This window comes from Corythoichthys intestinalis, chromosome 7 (assembly GCF_030265065.1).
Source record: "Corythoichthys intestinalis isolate RoL2023-P3 chromosome 7, ASM3026506v1, whole genome shotgun sequence".
Classification (NCBI taxonomy): domain Eukaryota; kingdom Metazoa; phylum Chordata; class Actinopteri; order Syngnathiformes; family Syngnathidae; genus Corythoichthys; species Corythoichthys intestinalis.
In genome coordinates this window covers 7,772,575-7,794,651 of record NC_080401.1, presented here as the reverse complement: position 1 = coordinate 7,794,651, position 22,077 = coordinate 7,772,575, and the positions used below count along the sequence as shown (strand labels likewise).

The 22,077-nt window shown below is 39.5% G+C and overlaps 1 protein-coding gene across 1 annotated transcript in view; it reads left to right on the top strand.

The window, feature by feature from the left end:
* Window positions 1–6,102: 6,102 nt before the first annotated feature.
* Window positions 6,103–22,077, top strand: part of LOC130918507 (BMP/retinoic acid-inducible neural-specific protein 3-like) — a 163,673-nt gene continuing 147,698 nt past the window's right edge. The window contains exons 1-2 of the mRNA XM_057840250.1: window positions 6,103–6,606; window positions 8,624–8,931. Coding sequence (XP_057696233.1) covers window positions 8,678–8,931 — 254 coding nt within the window. The 5' untranslated portion in view covers window positions 6,103–6,606; window positions 8,624–8,677. The remainder of the gene's footprint in view (window positions 6,607–8,623; window positions 8,932–22,077) is intronic.

Genomic DNA, 22,077 nt, shown 5'->3' with positions numbered 1-22,077 from the left:
CTGGCCCGGACGATAGACCGGAGCAGGCCTTCTGTGGCGGTCAGCAATCTGGCGGTTGCGGGCTGCCGTGCGGACGAGTGCATCCCTTGCTTTCCTCCAGACTCTATGGGCCCTCCGCAGGTGGACCTGGACAGACGGCACAACTACCTCCGCTTCTTGCGACGGAAACAACGGGGGTTGGAACCCGTACGCGGTCATGAATGGCGACCTCCCAGTGGCTGAGCAAATGAGGGTGTTGTGGGCATACTCCACCCACGGGAGATGTGATGACCAGGAGGCCGGATGCAGCTGACAAACACAGCGAAGGGCGGCCTCCAGCTCCTGGTTGACCCGTTCAGTCTGTCCATTCGACTGTGGGTGATAACCGGAAGACCGGCTCGACGTGGCCCCCAAGGCCTTGCAGAACGCTCCCCAAACTTTCGACACGAATTGTGGCCCCCTATCGGAGACAAGGTCACTCGGAATGCCATGACTCCGGAATACGTGCGCCACCAACAGGTCAGCAGTCTCCAAAGCAGAGGGCAACTTGGGGAGTGCGATGAAATGCGCCATCTTTGAGAACCGGTCCACGACGGTCAAGATGACAGAATGACCCTTTGATCGCGGGAGTCCAGTGACGAAGTCCAGTGCCACATGGGACCAAGGGCGAGATGGGACAGGCAGTGGATGCAGCAATCCAGCTGGAGGGCGGTGAACCGCCTTGCCTCGAGCGCAGATGGTACAAGCAGCAACATAGTCCATGACGTCCTTGCGCATACCCGGCCACCAAAACCTCTGTGAAATGAGGAAGAACGTGCGGGACACACCCGGGTGGCAGGCGAACTTGGAAACGTGACCCCACTTCAGCACTCCTGCACGTTGAGCATCTGGAACGAATAACTTGCCCGTGGGGCAGCCTCCAGGCACAGTTACACCCCGCAGGGCCTCCTCCACCAGACGTTCGATCTCCCACCGTAGTGTCCCTACAATCAGGTTGTCAGGAACGACCGGCTCGTCGGAAGGCCCTTCCTCCACTGGCTCATGGATCCTCGAGAGTGCATCGGGCTTCCCATTCCTTGACCCTGGACGGTAAGTAATAATGTAGTTAAAGCGGGTCAGGAACAATGACCAACGGGCCTGACGAGAGTTGAGGCGCCTGGCTGCCCGAAGGTACTCCAAGTTTTTGTGGTCCGTGAGTATCTGGAACGGCTCTTCTGTCCCCTCCAACCAGTGCCTCCATTCTTGTAAAGCCTGCACAATGGCGAGCAGCTCCCTGTTGCCGACATCATAGTTCGCTTCCGCCGGGCTGAGGCGGCGGGAGTAGAAAGCGCAGGGGTGCAGTTTCTGGTCGACCGAAGACCTCTGGGACAGGATGGCCCCCACTCCGGAACTCGATGCGTCAACCTCGACCACAAAAGGAAGATTAGCATCAGCATGGACCAGGACAGGTGAACTCGTAAACGCTCGTTTTAGGCCTACAAATGCGGCCTCTGCCACCGATGACCACATAAATGGCTGTTTGTTAGAGGTCAGCCTAGTAAGAGGCTCGGCCCTCATGCTATAATTACGGATGAAACGTCTATAAAAGTTGGCGAACCCGAGAAATCTTTGTAATTGCTTACGCGATGTCGGAGTTGGCCACTCGGCCACTGCCTGGATTTTAGCGGGATCGGGCCTGAGCTGTCCCTTTTCCACAATGAACCCCAGAAACTGTATTGAAACTCGGTGAAATTCGCACTTCTCTGCCTTGACAAACAATCGGATTTCCAGAAGTCTTTGGAGAACAAGGCGAACATGTTGCCGATGTTCTTGCAGGCTTCTTGAGAATATTAAAATATCATCCAGATATACGAAACAGAATATGTTCAACATGTCACGCAGTACATCGTTTATGAGACTCTGGAACACGGCAGGTGCATTTGTGAGGCCGAAAGGCATAACAAGGTACTCAAAATGCCCGAGCGGGGTTTTAAAAGCGGTTTTCCACTCATCTCCCTCACGAATCCGGACCAAGTGGTAAGCACTGCGCAAATCTAATTTTGTGAAAATGGTGGCTGATTTCAATGGGGCGAAAGCTGAATCTAACAACGGTAGCGGGTATTTGTTTTTAATAGTAATGTCATTGAGACCCTGGTAGTCAATGCACGGCCTAAGACCCCCATCTTTTTTGCCAACAAAGAAAAACCCCGCTCCCAACGGAGAAGATGAAGGGCGAATAAGGCCAGCAGCCAAGGAAGAGGAGATGTATTCCCTCATTGCCTCCTGCTCTGGTTTAGAGACCTGGTATAACCTTGAGTTGGGCAGCGTGGCATTGGGCTGCAAGTTAATGGCACAGTCGTAAGGGCGGTGCGGCGGTAAGGTTTTAGCATGCTCTTCACTAAAAACGCGCTTGAGATCATGATAATCAGAAGGAACATTGTCCAAATTAACTGGCTCTGTAGCAGTGTGTGCATGACTGGGAAGCAGACACGCCGACCGTAAACAGTGTGCATAACAAAAAGTACTCCAAGTTACTATTTGCGTTTTAGCCCAGTCAATATTGGGGTTATGTACTTTCAACCAGGGGAGCCCCAGCACTACTGGAGCAGATTTACACGGCATTACCAAAAAGCTACGGACCTCAAAATGATTTCCGGACAGTTTTGTTTTGAGCGGAGGCGTAATAAACCTCACGTCCGCCAGGGGTCGCCCATCGAGATCTAAAACCCGTTTGGGCCTAGCGAGTCTTATTAATGTACATTTAAGAGCGTCCACAACACTCTGGTCAACAAAACAATCATCAGCCCCCGAATCGATTAGAGCAGAAAACTTAATATTAACCCCACCGTGTGACAATTCACCCGGCAGTTGCAGTCTCATAACACCTTGGGGTTCGCTGGGTTCCTTTATCACGTCGCGGGGCAATTCACTTGACTGATTACTGTCATGTACGAACCTCGGCCCCCCTCGGGCAAGGGGAACCCCTGGGACCGAAGATCCAGATAGACGCGAAGGGAAAGCGTCACAGGCGGCGATATGGTGCCCCGGCGAGCCACAATAAAGACACAAGCCTGCCTCCAACCGCCTCAGTCGCTCCGCAGCAGAAAGGCGCCCGCCACCGAGTTGTGTAGGCTCCCCTCCTATCGGGACCGGACTCCGCGTCGGCGTAGAAACGAACGGCGGTTTGACGAAGCTGTCCCCACGGACTGCAGTCGGACCGCTCCGCGGCGATGACCAACGACGTCTCCGAGGCTCCATGGCACGTTCCCTCTCACGCGCTTTCAGGCGATTGTCCAAAAGCACGGACAAAGAAATCAGGTCTTCCAGATTCGATGAATCATCCCGAACCGCCAACTCGTCCTTCACCGCAGAAGACAGCCCACGCCGAAAAATCCCACACAGCGCCGCTTCCCCAAAACCGCACTCAGCGGCCAAAATGCGAAACTGAATAGAGTAGTCTGCAACAGTTAGATCGCCCTGAAAAAAATCCAACAGGCGGCTGGCTGCCTCCTTGCCTCTAACTGGATGATCAAAAACTCTTACAAACTCAGTCTCAAAAGTTTCAAAAGAATTACGGATCGCGGGCCTTGTGTTGCTTACCGCCATGGCCCATGTAGCCGCTTTACCGGCGAGGAGACTCATTACATAAGCTACACGGGATCTGTCACTCGCAAACGTACAAGGCTGCTGGTCAAAAATTAGGGAGCACTGATGCAAAAACTGTCGGCAAGCACCTGGCTCTCCCTCATAACGATGAGGGTGTGGCAACATCGGCTCCCGAAAAGAAGCCGACGGGCTCATCGGGGGCGGGGCGGGTAGATCGGGCGCCGCAGCAGCGTCAATTATACCACCGGGCTTTACAGGCGAAGCCATATTCGCAACTCTTGTGGTGAGCGAGCCAATCACATCCACTAATTTGCGTATGGATTGCTCGTGTTGACTGATCATATGGTAGTGACCAACGAGAGCACGGCAAAGACCCTCCGAGTCCGTGGGATCCATGTGGTCGGACTATTCTGTTATGAGCGGCAAGCCGTTGATGTGGATCCCAAAAACAGACAAGGAGATCAGGTAGAGCTAATGTTTGTATTTAATAAGTACAACAAAAGGGAGCACGCCAAAATGCGAGTAGAACTGAGAGAGCACGCCAATAAACGCGGATATAATAAAATACAACAAAGGGAGCACGCCAATAAACGCGGATATAATAAAATACAACAAAGGGAGCACGCGAAAAATGCGAGTTTAACAAAGTACAACTAAGAGAGCACGCAAGAATGCATGAATATAACACAGTACAAGAATCTGACTACAAAGCCCAAAAGAGCACTAAAGTAAAGATGACCAAACCAGAATACGACCGTAGAACGTCGGGAAACTCGAAGGATGACGATGAACACACAGGCGGTAAGCAAGGCAAATAGCAAGCAATAGTCCGACACTTGCAGATGGTGACAGGCTTCCTTAAATACTGAGCTTTCCTAATCAAGCACAGGTGTGTCACATTACCCCGCCAATCTGGCTCAATCAGGTGCTGCATAAAGGAAAGAAAAAGAACTGAGACACACACAAATATGACAGGTGGGGGGCATCATGCATCTTAATGCAAATAAAACAGAAAAGGTCTGTTCAAATTATAAAATTAAAATGTTTTACTGACTACATTATGGAGGAAGTCGGCGTGATGTCACAATGACGTCACCTTGCTTAGCAACGTGTCGCCGTTTTGTGAAGGGGGAACGCACAGCTAAACATTCCATAGACAAACGTCTGAAATTCTTATATTTCAGGTGTGTTTTGCGTCTCCGTTCCTAAAAACGTCTTAAACGTGGCTTACTATTATCACGAGTCACTGCCGACAGACGCGAGGAGGCGATGCAATTTAAAATTAGCGTTTATTCGCGTACAAAGCTGCTGATACAAAGTCGCAGCTGATAGCTGGATAAACAAAGAAATCGCCTGCAGTGGAGTTCGGAAACATCTAAAACTACCTCATAAAGTCACCCAGTAAGTTGACCTTTATCATTTACGTGGAATATGTACTGTGTGGAACTGAGAAAATTGGTAGTATACACGAAGTGATTATTTCTGCCGGTACCGGTAATTCGCCTCCAAGCGTTATTTAGCCGTCAACACGTCACGGCAAAATAACCAATTCCCACCAGGCCAATAATATACTGATTGACTAATTAGAGCAGTTCACGGCAAAAGAAAAAAAATTCCGGTTAAGGTAAAAATAACCACTGCCTAGTCTATTGAATCGTAGCAGCTAATTGGGGCAAAAAATAATCGATTAAATTCACCAGTAATAAAATGTCGGCTGCAAACGTAAATGTGCTTGGATTTAGGTTCCAACAGGCGAAAATAGTCGACAGAACCGTCTTCTTTCATTGTTCCTTGATTAATTACGCTCAGCCATTTGTTTCTCCTTTTCTTCTCACGTGGAAGAATGAAGAACTTCAAATGCGGCTCAGAACTTTTCCTTGTGTGACAACCCGCAACACAGCAACTTTTAGTCATTCCGACGGAAAAAAGACCGCAAATAAGACGAAAGTTCAACGCGTTTGTATTACAAGCAACTGCTTGTGACTCGTCTTTTGCCCCATTTTCAATATGGCAACGCTTTGTTGTGGCTGGTGACGTCATTAAATGGCCGGATGCCCGACTTCCTCTATACCAGCTAAAACTGAAAAGAGCATCATACATTACTAAAATGTTTTATTTTGCATGCATTTTATTTATAGATTACAGTTTTTGTCTCTAAATGTTTTTTTTAGATTTTTTTTTACAGTACATGTTATGGTAGTTCCATGAATTTTACAGCGTATAAGGGATAACCACATATTCTAGTGCATTATTGTATGAACGCACTCCGGTAAAAACTGTTCAGAAAGTGAAAAAACCAGAGGGAATGAAATAAGCGTTGATTTATATAGTTAAGTGCTTATTGGCCATTAAAACGACCTCCAGAAAATGAGACCACTCCAGCAGCACTTAGCCCCTCCATCCGTTGACCACCGCCTCTTTCTGAACACCTCCCACCCTCACTCCTTCCATTACACGTCCCAGCCAACCGGGAGTGCTTTCGTAGCAAGTATAAATGAAAAAATGAGACTGTGCGTTGTTAAAGACGGGTGGGAGAGGGCGCCGTTAATGCTATTCACTCAGTGCGCGGGCAGTGTGGCCAGTATCAATTGATGGTGTGCGCCTCAAGCTCATTTTATACGACTTGCTGGATAGCTCGTGGTAACTTTGTCTTGAAATTTCATCTAACTCAGCAATTGATTGCAGTAAACTGTTTAGTATATTAAATCGTCCCGGAATGGGTGAGCTTTGCGCGCTCTTATATGATCCGCGACTCGTCCTGTAGGAATTGAATCTGCTGTATGTTGCACGCCCCTCACCGGATCACATCAAGTGGACTAAAAGAAAATAAGGGAACAACAGGGAAGAAAAGAGCAATGCTACGACAAGGTCGACCAGCCTTTCCTTGAACGTATCCAGATCCAAGGGCGCTGAAAACTATTTTTTCCCTCTCCAAATGCTGCCTTGTTTGTGCGTCAAACCATTCACAACTTCGCCTCCCCATCAAAGGATTTAATGGAGACCAGTTCCGTCAAGTTACGGAAACCAGCGCTTCCCAACAAGGTAATAGACTTTGATTTCAATTAATACATGTCAAAAGTGTAGAATCAGATTGGGTTCAGTATACAATGTACTTTATACTGTATTACCTTTTGATATTGACTATAATATTTTGTATGTATTATTCATTTTATTCAATATTTAAATAAAAAATACTTAATGATGATATTTAGGTATTTTCCCCTATTCAGGATTATGGAAATCCATTAGAAAAAATCGTGTTTTGTTCAAAATCATACCACCAGGAGAGAAAGTCATTATCAGTCCCATTTTGTCCATGGTGGGTCTCTAACGTGTCAGTCTCCAATACAAAAGCCTTACTTACTGCACCTATATGCGCCCATTCATTACATAGATGCAACACACACGCAGTAATAGCAGAAATTAAAAAATATATAAATTGAAAATAAAATGGTTTCTCAATTTACACACGACTTTGCTCAGGGCCGTTCCTGACCAATTTGGTATCCTAGGCAAAATATTAAAATATTTGCTGGGCCAGACCCCCCCCCCCCACACACACACACACACACACACACTATTTTCACCACAAATATTTAAACACTCACACTGAAAAAGCACATTATCTCTTTCGTAATGTATTATATAAAAATAGCAACAACAACCAACTGCAGAAATCAAAAGAAAAATGCTCTAAATGGTGAAATGGTGTTATACTAACTATTCAAAACCACCAATCAAAAACACTTCAAAAACACACATGAATAAATAAATAAAATAAAATAAAATAAATAATTAAATGAATGATTACAATATTATTAATAACCACCCGCGCAAACCTATATAAACAAACACAGAACACTTTAAAATGCAACTTTTTTAATTTTTTTTTTTTTTTTTCACCTTGACTTATAACCTTACTCGCCTTGTCTTCACTGATGCAAAAGCATCTGTTGCACATATGACAGCTGTTTTGGAAGGGGCACTTCTTTCTCCAGTGGAAGTTTGTGTATGGGAAGGTACTGGACTTGGTGGGCTTGGACTTGGTGCTTATGTGGATAAGTTGGCTGTAAAAGATGGCCCGGGATGTACAGGGGGAAGGAAAATATTTCAGAAGAGCACCTACAAAGAGAAGAAAGTGGAATGTTACATTGTATTAGTCAAATAGCTGTTGATTGTAAAACCAGCATGACATAACCATAATAGCGCCTAAATTCTTGCAGCCTACTATACCTGGCCCGATCAGGTGTTAGGATCCGGCCAGTATCTTTGATGTGCGAAAATGAAAAATAAAATAAATTCATGAAGCACTGCAACCACACAGGACCATCCAATAATAATATATGATAACAAACTAAATAAATTGAATGTTTTTTTTTTACATCAACGGAATTGCCATTTTAATGAATTAATGACACATTTAATAACAAATGTTTGCATTTAAATCCATAGCATTTTTAGTCCCCCATACAACAGAACTATGAAATTATTAATTGCATATTTAGTGGTGTATTATTTAAATAACCTTGGCACTTTTAGGCAAGGCAGATTTAATAGCAAAATTTAACACAAGGTAAAAGTGCTTCACGTCACAAGAAAATCAGAGAGACACTGTTTTAGTCCCCCATATACTTTGTCCAACTTTCTCTAAAATGAAACTAATCCTCAGCTGGTTGAATACTGACTATATTTCTAAAACAACAAACCTGGTTAATAGTTGTACAATTACAGTATACAGTATAATTTAGCTTTATCAGTATGTCATATAAACACTATGTAAACTGCTAGCTTGTAATTGCGCTAAGTATACATGTTTATGCAGTTGAAAAAAGTTTTTTTTAATAAAAAAAAATTAATTTAAAGACAATACGATATGTTTTGTTTTATTGTCTTGTATAATTTTTTTGACTACTGCTATCATCAAATATTATTTGAACATTTTTTTATGCCCTTTTGGATGCTGCGACGCCCCTAGGCATTTGCCTAGCTCGCCTTATGGACCGCACGGGTCTGACTTGGCTTCTGTCTCAAACCACCCTCTCGCCTTTATTTCCTTTAGGGAATACCTAAAGTTCAAGAAGAATGAGGAGTCATCGGGGACGGTGGAAGCAGCATGAGTGGCCCCTGTATCACTGTTAGACTGACGGCCCTCATGTTTCTATGGAAGTGGATAACAATAAGCCTGCTACTGAGCTGGATGTTGGTAGAGGCCAACGATGGAGAGCCTTCAGTGACTGGATTCACTGGCTCTGCAGGGGCCCTAGGCTGGCTACTGACAGGCAAGGGTCCTTTCCACAACTCACAGGAGTTTACTGATTTCGCAGAGCGCTACCAGCAAGGATTCACCACGAAATACAAAATATACAGGTAGGACTTAAGAATAGTGAAATGGAAGTACTGTAAATCTGAAGCTTGTTAGTGATAAAACCATCATGCGGATTTATAACCAAGGTTTGTTTGTATGTTTGTTTGTATTGTTTGTTTGTTTGTATGTATGTTTTATTTGACTGTTAAAGATGTTGTTAAAATATCAGTAGAAGACATGGATTCACATTGAGTTTATTACCGGCTGCAAACAGACGAAGGCTACTGTATGCATGTGTGCTTTGTATTACTAAGCCCCTTTTAAATTGCCCCTATGCCTTGTTAATTTAGGAGGCCCCGTAATCATAAGATAAGACTGATATATAAAACTCCAAGGCTGCAAACTGCATATCAGAAAATAGATACCACAGACACATTTGAGCAAAGGCGATATCTGACTGAGCCAGCTGATGTGTGACAAGAGTTTACAGAATGTCTTCAAAGGTGCGTGTTGTGTAGCACTGTGGGTGTGCATACAGAAGCCACGGGGTATTGCTGGAAAGCCACATTCTAAGATTTCCTTAGTTTGCACAGATGGATAAAAATCAGGGATGAAGTCAACATTTCAAAATCCTCTGAAAAACAATGTACACAATGATGCACATTTGCATTGTCAGTCTGTGGAATTTGAAAGTCAAATTCTTAAAAGCTACATTTCGTCTGAGAATGACTAAAGGATGGCAACAATACTGACTTCCTTTTTAACAAGCAAATGCAGGTGTTTGCCCAGTATTTCCCCATTGAGTTGAATTCTCTGTTTAATATAGATATCACTGAAAGATATAAATTTCAACTAGCCAATTTAAGCTACTTTAAGACTGCAAAGCATGCATAATTTTGCAAAATACGTATGCCGTCTTTTATTAAGTGGATTAAACGGCACATGTGCAAATGCTGTGTGCGTATTTGTCTATTGAGTGAAAGCTACTAGAGGGATACTTGGTGTGCATACCAATATATGTACATGCTTGTGAGTGTGAGCCAGATAGGTAGATGTTCTGTCTAAGCAGCCACACTGATTTATCAGTTTGGGGAGCTGTTGCAACTTGGACACAGGTTTGACTGGTGCTGGCATTTAGCATTTGACAGCGGTGACAATGCCAGGTAGGTAGAGCTGGCTTCACTTAAGAAAAGAACAAATGACATTTAATGACACACATATCCCTAAAGCATGCAAATATAGCATGGTCAATTTAATCTAAAATGGCATTAAAACAATAACTGGCAGTAGCGGAGAGACGATGTGCTTAAAATTAGAGCTATTTCTTTCATTTCATGTATATAATTTGGCAGAAAACACTCAGGTGACGAAGTTCCGCTCTGAGACCCCAGATTTGGCAAACTTTCAAAATTGTCCGACATGCAAGTGTGATGCATCATTGGAAAGCTTAAAATCTCAATTTTCTGGGGGAAGAAAAATTTTGAACAGGGGGGCATTTTAAAAAATTAAATAATTTTAAACAGCGAAACCCTATCTGGAGGTAAGAGCACGCGAGAACAGAATTACAGACGCCATGACTTTAATGAGATATTATCGCGTACTTACCTTGTTTCGATCCAAAAACTCCATGTAGCATGTATAACTGAGTGTCAAGACACAGCTGTGAATGGCCACAGCTGGATTTTTGGGGGATTTTATTTGTGAAACATGGTAATATAACAAGGGTCGCGATGCAGAAATCGCAGACATCAAGGAGTTGTTGAGATGTTCTTTTTCATTTATTTACCCTTTTAAACGTTTTTAAAAAAAATATTTTTCTTTGTTTGGAGTGGTTATTAATCATCTAACATATTGGAGAAAATGCGACAGTAACAAAAAAATACCATTAAGCGATAGTTATGAGGAAGATATCTGTGACTTTTTTACAGACGCCATTTTTTTTGTGACATAATTTGTTTAAAAGTTTTAAATATGTGGGTAAATAATTTTTTAAAGTTTTTTTTTTTTTTTTTTAACTAAATATGAGACATCAATTAATGATTCTAAGCTAAAAACGACAGACATTTTGAATAATAAATATAATTAATAACCTTCATTTTATGGCACGGTTAAAACAAAAGCGGTTGCGCTACGTCCGTAAACGGGGTTTTTTTAGGGTAAAACTGACAAATTAAAAATAGTTCATGGTCTTAATGTGCCATTAATCTGCTATGGCAGCATATAGACATACTGTTCTATCAAACACAACAGTTCTTTTGGCTTAGAATACAGCAGTTTCTTTTAAAGAGGAGTGCAAGAGCAGAAACTGTTTTTTTGTCTTGTCTGTGTTTTCCGCCATACATATATATATATATATATATATATATATATATATATATATATATATATATATATATATATATATATATACCCTGCGGACCCTGAGCAGGACCCTCAAGCTCCCAGGACCCGAGCTTGAAAGGAGAGACCATACCGCCCGGGTGGGCGAGACAACGATTTTTTTTTTTTTTTACATATAAAATATATCCATACACACATTATTTTTTGCATTTGCATGTAAATTGTAATACGAATTAGAAAATGGAATATTTCATCAAAATAGCCACCTAACTTTGTTAATGAAACCATGTTTTTCAATGAGTAAAAAATTATGATTTATGACAGCACAGTCAGACTGTTGAATGAATACTCTAAGTGTTTATTCCAAGAAAGTAATGCAAAAAGTGTAATTACATCAAAATATGGCAGTAAAAAAGGGGGAAAACATGTATTGGCGTGAACAAAAAAAAATGCAATGCTACGAAACGAAGAGTATCCGGGCAAAAACAATCATACAGCAATGAAGGAGTGGTAAAGCAGGGAGAAATCAGGAAGACGCCAAAACTAAATGAGAAGAAACTAGGAATACATTGAAAAAGATCATAGTGGAGTCAATCAGATAACAGTAATGAGACAGAATGCAGCATAGTAATCAGCTGTAAATGAAAAGTCCTTGTTTGACTGCTGAACTTTGTACAGAAGCTGATTACAATTACTAGCCGTGTTTCTCGACACTCTATCGATAACCAAACTTACCTAGCTGGAAGAAAGAAACCCTGCAGGGAGCGCAACAGAATGAAATGGTTTGGTGCTCAAAAATACTTGAGTATATTACAAAGTATAGTATATTTGACACTAATTTTGCAATAGTATTAACCTAAATCACTTGTACATTTTGTTAGCCTTTTTGGTTTTTAGTTGTTGTCTGTTAGTGTTTATCCGGTTTCAGAGGTGGGTAGTAACTAGGGGTGTGACAAAATATCGAAATGGTGATATATCGTGATACTTTGTATCCCAAAAGTTTATCAATATGCTCCTGTCAAGACTCGAGATATCGTTTTAAAAAAGTGTCATTTAAAAAGAAAAAAAAAAAAAAGGCTCCCATTGACGGTGCTCGACGCTCAATCCATTTAGACTGGGAAAGTTTGTTCATTCAAAACCAGAGCATTCACAGTCATTCGGTCCGATTATCAGGGCATTTACAGGTCACTTGATGTTCATTTTAGGGCATTTACAGGTCATTTCCTCTTGAGTTTGAGTCACTGCCTATTCATTTGGGTGATTACCAGGTCACTTCCTGTTCTATAATGCAAAATAAACAGGAAGTGACCCATAAAATAACCCAAAATCAACACGAAGTAACTGAAAATCAACAGGTAAATGACTTTAAATGGCCTAAAATTACCTCATTGCCTGGCATTGGCTGCCACTGACGGCCATAGACGTTCAATCTGTTTGAAGTGGGAGGGATGGCTGCGAATGAAAGAATGTTCTTCCGCTGCCACCCTCCCGGTTCAAATGGATTGGATGTCTACTAGTGATAAACTCATTCTAATTCACAGCAGAAGCTTGTTTTTCGGGTTATTCGTTTTTTGTAGAATATCCTTCAATGATTTCCTGACCAATGTATCGATAATCGTTGTATCACCATATCGTTAGATCATCGTTATCGTGATTTTTGTATCGCAAATCGTATCGTATCGTGAGGTACCAAGAGGTTCCCACTCCTAGTAGTAATGCGTTATATTTACTCCATTACAATTACTTGAGTAACTTTTTGAGAAAAATGTACTTCTAAGACTAGTTTTGCTAAGCTATACTTTATACTTTTACTTGAGTAGATTTGTGAAGAAGAAACGCTGCTCTTACTACGCTACTTTGGGCTACACCAGAGTCATTACATTTTTCCTCTTTATTCTACATATTAGATTTTTTTCTTTTTTTTTTGCTAGCGTAGAGAAGTGAGAGTAGAGATGTGCCTAGTGTATTACCAGGGTAGCTCTACCAATTTCACCAATGAGACGTCGCAACAAATATCACATGACTCCATTATACCAATCAGACGCAAGCTTGCCGTTCTATCCTCACGCTAGCCTGTTCAATCATGCGGTCTTTAAAGCACCGTAAAAAATGAAGTACAGTGGTACCTCGACATATGATTGCTTCGACACACGATCTTTTTGACACCCGACGTAAAATTTGACTCGCCATTTGTTTCTACATCCGACGACATGCTCGAAATGCGATGGTTTTTGACAGCACCGCAATTTCTTTGTTTTGTCGGAATACGGACGCACAGCTGATTTTCTTGTGATAGAAATCAACACTGGATCCAAAAAGGTTAGTGCAGGTGGAGAAAAAAAAGAAAAGGTTACACTTACCATTGAAATAAAGATGTAAGTGATAGCAAAATATAAGCATGGTGTGTGCATCCATGAACTGGGTCGACAATAGGGCCGTGGAATGTTGATCTTGACCGGCGGTCCTTCTTCATTCGCCAGTCTTTATAAGTTAAGGTGACAATTCTTATTGTGGTAAAATCCCCAAAGAAATCGCCAGCTTCGTCAGGTTTCTAATCATTTATTCCATCAACTTGTGCAACACAACGCCAGCGTCCAAACAGAAAGCAAAATAGAGCCGTGCTCTCTTGCTCACTGTCACGTCAGCCCTGCGGTGTGTTCAGGTACAGCAAAAAAAGTCCGCCATATTAGAACCCGATTCATTACATTATTACAGGTATTATTATCATTATTGCTATTATTATATTATTATTATTATATATTATATATTATTATATATTATTCTGACTTTTACTCATAATTTATTTGTTTTGCTCTCTGTAGTTGCTATTTGCAATACTAACAGCAGTATTTATTCAGGATTTAGTGTAGGTTTTTGGGCTGTGGAACCTATTAATGGGATTATAATGTATTCTTATGGGAAAATCCTGCTCGACATACGACCATTTCGACTTACAAAGTCCTGGAACAAATTTACTTCATATGTAGAGGTACCACTGTATTTAGTATAAAGCGCTGCCCTCAACATGACTCGAAAGCGCGGATTTTAACCTCTCTCCCAGTTTTTATTTGGCACCGATTGATTACGGAAAATCGGAGATATGATCCTTCTAATTTCAAGACAGTAATTATGAAGGAACTTCACTATTCAAATTCGGAAGTATTTCCTCCACCAGTAATGCTCTTTGGACAAATAATGCTTACTTTTTGTAATTTTTTGTCTTGTCGGTAGACCTGTCGCGATAACAAATTTTAGTGTGCGATAATTATTCTCATAAATTATTGCGATATGCGATATTATTGCGCCCCCCCCCCCCGATTTTTTAAAAACTAATTTACAATAACACAGTGAGAATACACTATATATTAACATATCAAGTACACCCATATAACGCGATAAATATTGACTAAATTCAAAAATACTTTTTAAGAAATCACTAAAAACAATAGACCATGCCTCTTAAGTAAAAAAACAACAATATTGATACCGCACAAAAACACAGAATAAATAAAATGTGTTTAAAAAAAAAATAAAAAAATTGCACTTAATAACTTAAGCATTTAGGCGAATGAAAACTTCCCGTCATAGCCTCTGCAGCGGTGTTCCATAGGGATGCAACGATACAGTTAAGTCACAGATCGGTACGATTTTTGATACGAGGGAGACGATTTTCGACCTGATTCAATACATTTAATGCTCTGTAAACAAAAGAAAAAAAAAATTGTGTCGTTTATTTATTTATTTATTTATTTATTTATTTTTTTGCTAACGAGCAAAAATTAAATTGGCATCATATAAACATGTGTAACACGGTAGTTCTCGTTTGGTGCTGCTACGAATGGAACATCTTATTTTACCTAGGTTCGACTCAAGGAGCAAGAGCGACTAGGAAAAATATACAAAACATGCATTTTAGTGCATAATATTTATGTGCTTACTTCTTACTGATCTGATAAAAGTTAGTATAAAAGTGCTGAGAACAATCTTTACTGTTTGTAAAGTGAGGCAGGGCACACTGTTGACTGCTACAGCTCTCTTAGCAGCTATGTTTACTACATGAACAAGACATCCTATTTGTGGTCCGAATCCATCTGTGTCACGTACTGAATTAACAATATTTGCAACATTATCTATAGTCACTGGTATGGATTGATTTGGCCTTCTTAACTTCCATTCAGTCATGACAGTTTAGAATTCATCTGTGTAGTATATGGACTACGTGTCCCATAATCACTCTGGGCTCACGTAGCCAATGGCATGGGACGTAGCACATCTAGTTTGCCATTTCATGATATCTAGTGTGTGGGCGCATTAAAAAAGTTAGCAAGCACCGCTGTCTGCTCATTACTACACAACACCAGACTTTCATAAACAGGACGAGTTTGAAGTACAGCGCTCTTAATTTCATTCGACTGTTCGGTGTCAAAGCGAGGTTGTTCGTAGCAGCCAAGTCGGTAACAATGTTTTGGCGGACTTCGTTGTAAATATCTGGCGTTGTGCCGAAAAATTGCCGGCCCGCGTGAAATGTCACTCCTGACGGGAGCGCCCACACGTCAACTACACCGGCGCGCCGTAGATGGTCCACAGTCACTCCGGAGCACTGACGCGGCCGGTATACGTTGAACAATAGGATATAATGGGAACGATTGGCTCCGGCGCTAGTTTTTGCTAGACCTGGAAGGAAGATGCATTTTGCGCAGTTTTTGATTGAACACGTTTATTTCGAGTACTTAATACATAGGTACCGATAATCGGTGACAATAATGAAAAAAACAAAAAACAAAATATGAGTATTCGAAAAGGAGTGAGAAGAAGTAAAAACTTATTTACTCCCACCCCTTGTCCTTAAGTCCTGACATATCAGTTCCATTCCTTACATTTAAATATATACATTCTTGTTTAACACATATACAATCTCACCATATAACCCTGCATATGACCTATACACAAAAAAAAAAAAAAAAGCCCAGAAAACATGAATGACAGCACTGTCCCATATCCCAATAACCGCCCTAGTTATTATCCATATTTCCATCATCCTTATATTTCTTGAAAATCATATCTTTATACAGTTTCTTAAATTGTCCAATATTTATACATTGTTTTAAATCCACATGAAATTTCTTCAGTAGTCTCACCCCACATACTGATATGCAAAAACTTTTCCTTGTCGTCCGAAATCTGGGTTCTTTGAAGTCCCTAGATCCCCGTAAATTGTAACTTGTTTCGTAGTTTGTTAACAACTGCTGAATATTCTGAGGTAATAAATGTCTTACAGCTTTGAACATTATTTGTGCTGTTTGGTATTGTACGATATCTGAAAGCTTGAGCAATTTTGACTTATGAAATAGTGTGTTTGTATGATCCTGATAACCAGCTTTGTGTATTATCCGTAATGCCCTTTTCTGCAGTACATTTACTGAATATAGCGAATTTTTATAATTATTGCCCCACACTTCGGCACTGTATTGCAAGTAAGGAGAGACTAGTGAACCATATAGAGTGTGGAGTGATTTGGAATCTAATACCCACTTTGCTTTATTTATTATTGCAATATTCCGCGAAATTTTGCCCTGTATGTGTTTGATATGTTGTTTCCAGTTAAGTTTTTCATCAATAATTACCCCCAAAAACCTGATTTCATGTACTCTCTCAATTTCTATCCCATCTACTATTATCTTCAACTGTGCATCGTTTTTACAGTTCCCAAATAATATTAGTTTTGTCTTCTCTAAATTTAATGATAATTTATTATTACTAAACCATATTTTTAATTTGTTCATTTCTGTTGTTATTTCCCCCTGCAATTGTAATATGTTATCCCCTGAGTGAAAAATATTTGTGTCATCAGCAAATAACACAAACTGCAGTAGCGTGGAAACCTTGCACATATCATTTACTGTATATACAAAAGAAAGAATTTGGGGCCCAATACTGACCCCTGTGGGATACCACACACAACATCCAAACATGATGAGGAATTATTACCTAATTTGACAAACTGCTGCCTCCCCCTAAAATAACTTTTTACCCATTCAAGCACTATTCCTCTAATGCCATATCGTTGGAGTTTATTAAATAATATCTCATGATTAATTGTATCAAATGCCTTCTTCAGGTCTATAAATACTCCAGCAGCATATTTCTTGTGGTCTATAGCATTTGTTATTGATTCTATTGCTTCTATTGTTGCCAGAGTTGTAGACCTGCTTGACCTAAACCCATACTGATTTTCAGCAAGGATGTTGTGTTTTTCTAGGAATGAGTCTAGTCTATTGTTGAAAAGTTTTTCAAATATTTTTGAAAATTGAGGTAATAGAGATATAGGTCTATAATTCGTAAATGAATGCTTGTTCCCAGTTTTGAATATTGGTATTACCTTGGCTATCTTCATTTTATTTGGAAACTTACCAGTCTGAAACGACAAATTACATATGTATGTTAATGGTTTTGAGATGGCCTCAATCGTCTTTTTCACTAATGACATATCAATGTCATTATAGTCTGTAGAAGATTTATTCTTACATTTTAAAACAATGTCCACTAGTTCCTGCTCTGTCACAGGTTTGAGAAAAAGAGAACAAGGATTTCTTTCAGATAAATATTCTTCATAATTTCCGGTATCTGGTATATTTTCTGCTAGTTTAGGACCCACATTAACAAAAAAATTATTCATTTTTTTAGCAACTTCATCCATGTTGTACTTTTCTACATCCTCATCAATAAAATATTTCGGCAGACTGTTGTACATATTACTATTCCCTATGATATGTTTTAGTATCTTCCATGTTCCTTTCATATTATGTTTGTTATCCTCTAATATCCGTGCATAATAATCTCTCTTGGTAGCTCTCATAATATTAGTCAACTTATTTTTATATTTCTTGTATTTCTGTTCAGACTCTGTAGTCCTCTCTCTAATGAAATCTCTATAAAGATAATTCTTCTTTTTACATGCATTTTTTAATCCCGTTGACATCCATGGGCAATTACCATAGGCATGTTTTTTATTGTGTTCCTTAATTGGGCAATGTTTGTCATATAATAGCATAAATATTTCTAGAAATTCATTATATGCGTGGTTAACATTGTTGCCGTTATATATGTTTTCCCAGTTTTGATCCATCAATTCATTTCTCAACAAATTTAAGGATTCCTCCGTCTTCGCTCGTCTGCGTTCTGTTTTTTCCTCTTTTTTCCTTCCAAGTTTTATATTGCTTATTGTAAAGACCGGGAGATGATCACTTATATCATTTATCAATAATCCACTAATTGCTTTATCATCAATATTGTTTGTGAAAATATTGTCAATAAGCGTAGCAGATGTAGATGTAATTCTACTTGGCCTAGTGATTCTTGGGAAAAAACTCATGCTGTACATTGTTTCAATAAAGTCAGTTGTAGCTTTGTGACTATTAGAATTTAAGAGATCAATGTTCCAATCTGCACATATAAAAACCATTTTGCTACCTATATTTGAAAACATCCTTTCCATCCATTCACTGAAAGCAGCAATATTTGAGTCTGGTGTCCTGTATATACAACAATAATACTTCTTGAATTCTTACATATTTCAATAGATAAGCATTCAAGAGCATTATCCACCACAGTTGTCATTTGTTCAATAACTTTGAAGTCTAATGCTTCATCAATGTATATAGCCACTCCTCCACCACCTTTGTTTTTTCTGTTTTTATATATGAATTCATATCCCTCCATTTGAAAGTCTGTTCCTTTTTCAGTATTAATCCATGTTTCTGAAATTGCAATAATATCGAAATGTTCTGTAAAAGTATTCAAATAGTCCTTAATTTTCTTGAAATTTGCATACAAGCTTCTACTGTTGAAATGAATAATTGATAACTTTCCCATATGTTTAATGACCTTGTTATATTGTTCATCTGTATAATAGCAGCAGTTTTTGTCAATGGAAGAGAAAAAATTACTGTCCGGATCTATGTCCTGTTCTAAATCCAAATTGTGGTGGTCAATGTACTCAAAACTTTTTAGTTTCTGTTCCCCGCTGTTGCGTATTATCTGTGTTAGTTGGTTCCTATCCCCCGATCCATAATAAGTTCTGGCCAATTGTGAAGTCATGGTTGTGTTACGTTTGCTACCTCCGTATCCAGTCCAGTCTTGATCAGCTCCATCCTATGTTGACACTGCAATCCGTTGACGTTTATGAATATTTCTCCAGTTCAGTGATATTTCGTATGCAGATTACTCTTGCTTCTTCGGGGGTCCCGTTCAATTTTATATATACTTTGCAACTTGAAGTCCACATGTGTTTTGTATTTTCCTCTGTTTTTTAAGTTGTCGCGCTTTCCAGGCTATATCCGAGTTATGTTTGGTTAGGTGCTCATTGACGAAGACATCCGTTCCCTTCAGCTTTCTTCCTTGTTTCAATAGGGCGATTTTGTATTTTCTGTTTGTGAACCGAAGTAGTACAGCTGGCTTCTCACCATCTTTTCTCCTGGGCAGAGGGTGGCAGGCCTCGATGTTATTGTGGTCCAGTTCGATCCCTTTGGACCATAGGAATTCAGCCACCTGTTTCTCCGTGGAGCTATTATCTAGCTCAGCGGGCTCTCCCCCTGCGCTCTCCGCTGCCGCCGCCCGCGCGTACAACCTCGGTTTGATTTTAAGACCAGTCACAATAACGTCATTCATTCTGGTGTACTGTTCAAGGTCCGCGACACGGCTTTCCAGATGTTGAATACGCTTGTCTTTCTCAGCATTCTGTATTCTCAGCTGCATTACTTCCCCGACCAAATCCATAATAGTTTTCTGCTGTTGCCGAACAGCACTGAGTTCCTCCGTTATGAAGTTGAGAGACTGTTTGATCTCCTCAATTTCATCCATTGACGGGACTTTTTTTCGGCGGCATTTTAATGCAAAATGGGCCACGCCGAGTTATTCAGTGTCTATCGGGCAGTTGGTAACGAACTTTTAACGAACTTTTAACAGCACGTCAAAATTACCGCCTTCATTTTAATTTATCGCGCAATAAATGGAATTAATGCATATTGCGACAGGCTTACTTGTCGGAATTCAATGATTTTTTAAATAAAAAAAAATATATATATATATTATGCATTTATTTGGCTTAATGTGGTTATGTAATGGGTTATTGTACAGTATCATTATAACAATAGTCCATATAGATAACTTTGTACTCAGAAAAAAAAATACAGTTTAAAAAAAAAAAATCCAACAAAAATATAAGAAGTGACTCACAATGTTACTCATTACTTCACCAAATACTTTTTTACTTGTAATTGACTACATTTTTTGGAGGACTACTTTACTTTACTTGAGTAATATTATTTTGAAGTAACGCTACTCTTACTTGAGTAAATTTTTGGCTACTCTACCCACCTCTGTTCGTATTGCACACAGAAGTGCTAATTACTCACATCCATAGATGATAACATAGTATTAAGGTTGGGGTGATATTGCCTAAAAATAAAATCTCCCAGTCCCCCCCAAAATTGAATCACAATTTTTGTTCCCCCGATTTTCTTTCTTCCCTTTCTTTAAAAGGAGACAAGTACAAAAGAAATAGATAACTAAAAATACATTTTGTTTGTATTTATTTTTTAAATACCAGTAATTAACTAACGCAACCATAATTTCCCTATGTCTTGAATAAAACACTTTTGGAAACATAGATATACTTAAGTAAATTGTATGAAAAAGCACTGTGAATCAAAACAATCAATGAAATTGATAAAGTGCTTGTTTCAAATGTTTGTTCAACTTTGTTTTAATACTGAAATGAAAGTGCAAAACCTTTGTATAAAACAATTCTACAAACATTAACTTACCACATTGTTTTCAAATAAATAAATAAACTCCAACATTAGGATTAAAAAAGTACAACTTTAAAACGTTTTCTCAATTTGTTTGAAAAGCTGAAATCAAAGTACAAAATGTATTGTATACAACATTTCTACAATCATATGTCTACACACATTGGGTGCAAATAAAGCAAGTTTAATGCTAGGATTACTAAAGTACAAACATTTGCAGAATAAAATGAAGCCCCCTCCTTGCTGATTTTACTGCAAATACTGTAATCAACACTTGTGGACAAAATTGTTGGTACCTTAATGAAGGAAAAGCACACAATGGTCACTAAAATGACTGATAATTAATAAAGTAACAATAACTAACATTTTCTTGAAGATTAAACAATTAAAATTAGCCATTACTTTTGAATCTTAGTTCAATAGAAACATGTATTAATAATATTAATGATAATAATGTTGAAACAGTCCTTTACATAAATGATTATACCAATAAGTAAAACTTTTGTTGCTTCTTGTTTGTCAGTTTAGGCAATCACAGCAATTAAACATTTTCTGCAAATGTCAACAACACTTAAGAAACTGTCAAGGGTCGGTTTACAACCAGCTCTGTATGCAGTTTCGTTCTTGTCTTGGTAAACCCCACAGGTAGGGAGAAGTGGCGAATTTTCATCTTTTTAAGACAATCACTTGAAACCTGTTGTTAAAAATAAGACTGTATTCCGACCATTGCATGTTAGAGACATGTCATTTAGATGTGGCGGAAAACACTCAGGTGACTTGGAAGTTCCGCTCTGAGACCCCCAATTTGGCTAAATTTCAAAATTGTCCTATATGCATGAGTGATACATCACTAGAAATATTAAAATCTCAATTTTCTGAGGGGAAGAAAAAAATTGAATAGGAGGGCATTTTAAAAAATAAATAAATAAATAACAGCAAAACTCTAACTGGAGGCGAGAGCAGAATTAAAGACGCCATGATTTTAACGAGATATTATTGCATACTTACCTTGTTTTGATTCAAAATCTCCATGTAGCATGTATCAACGAGTGTCAAGAC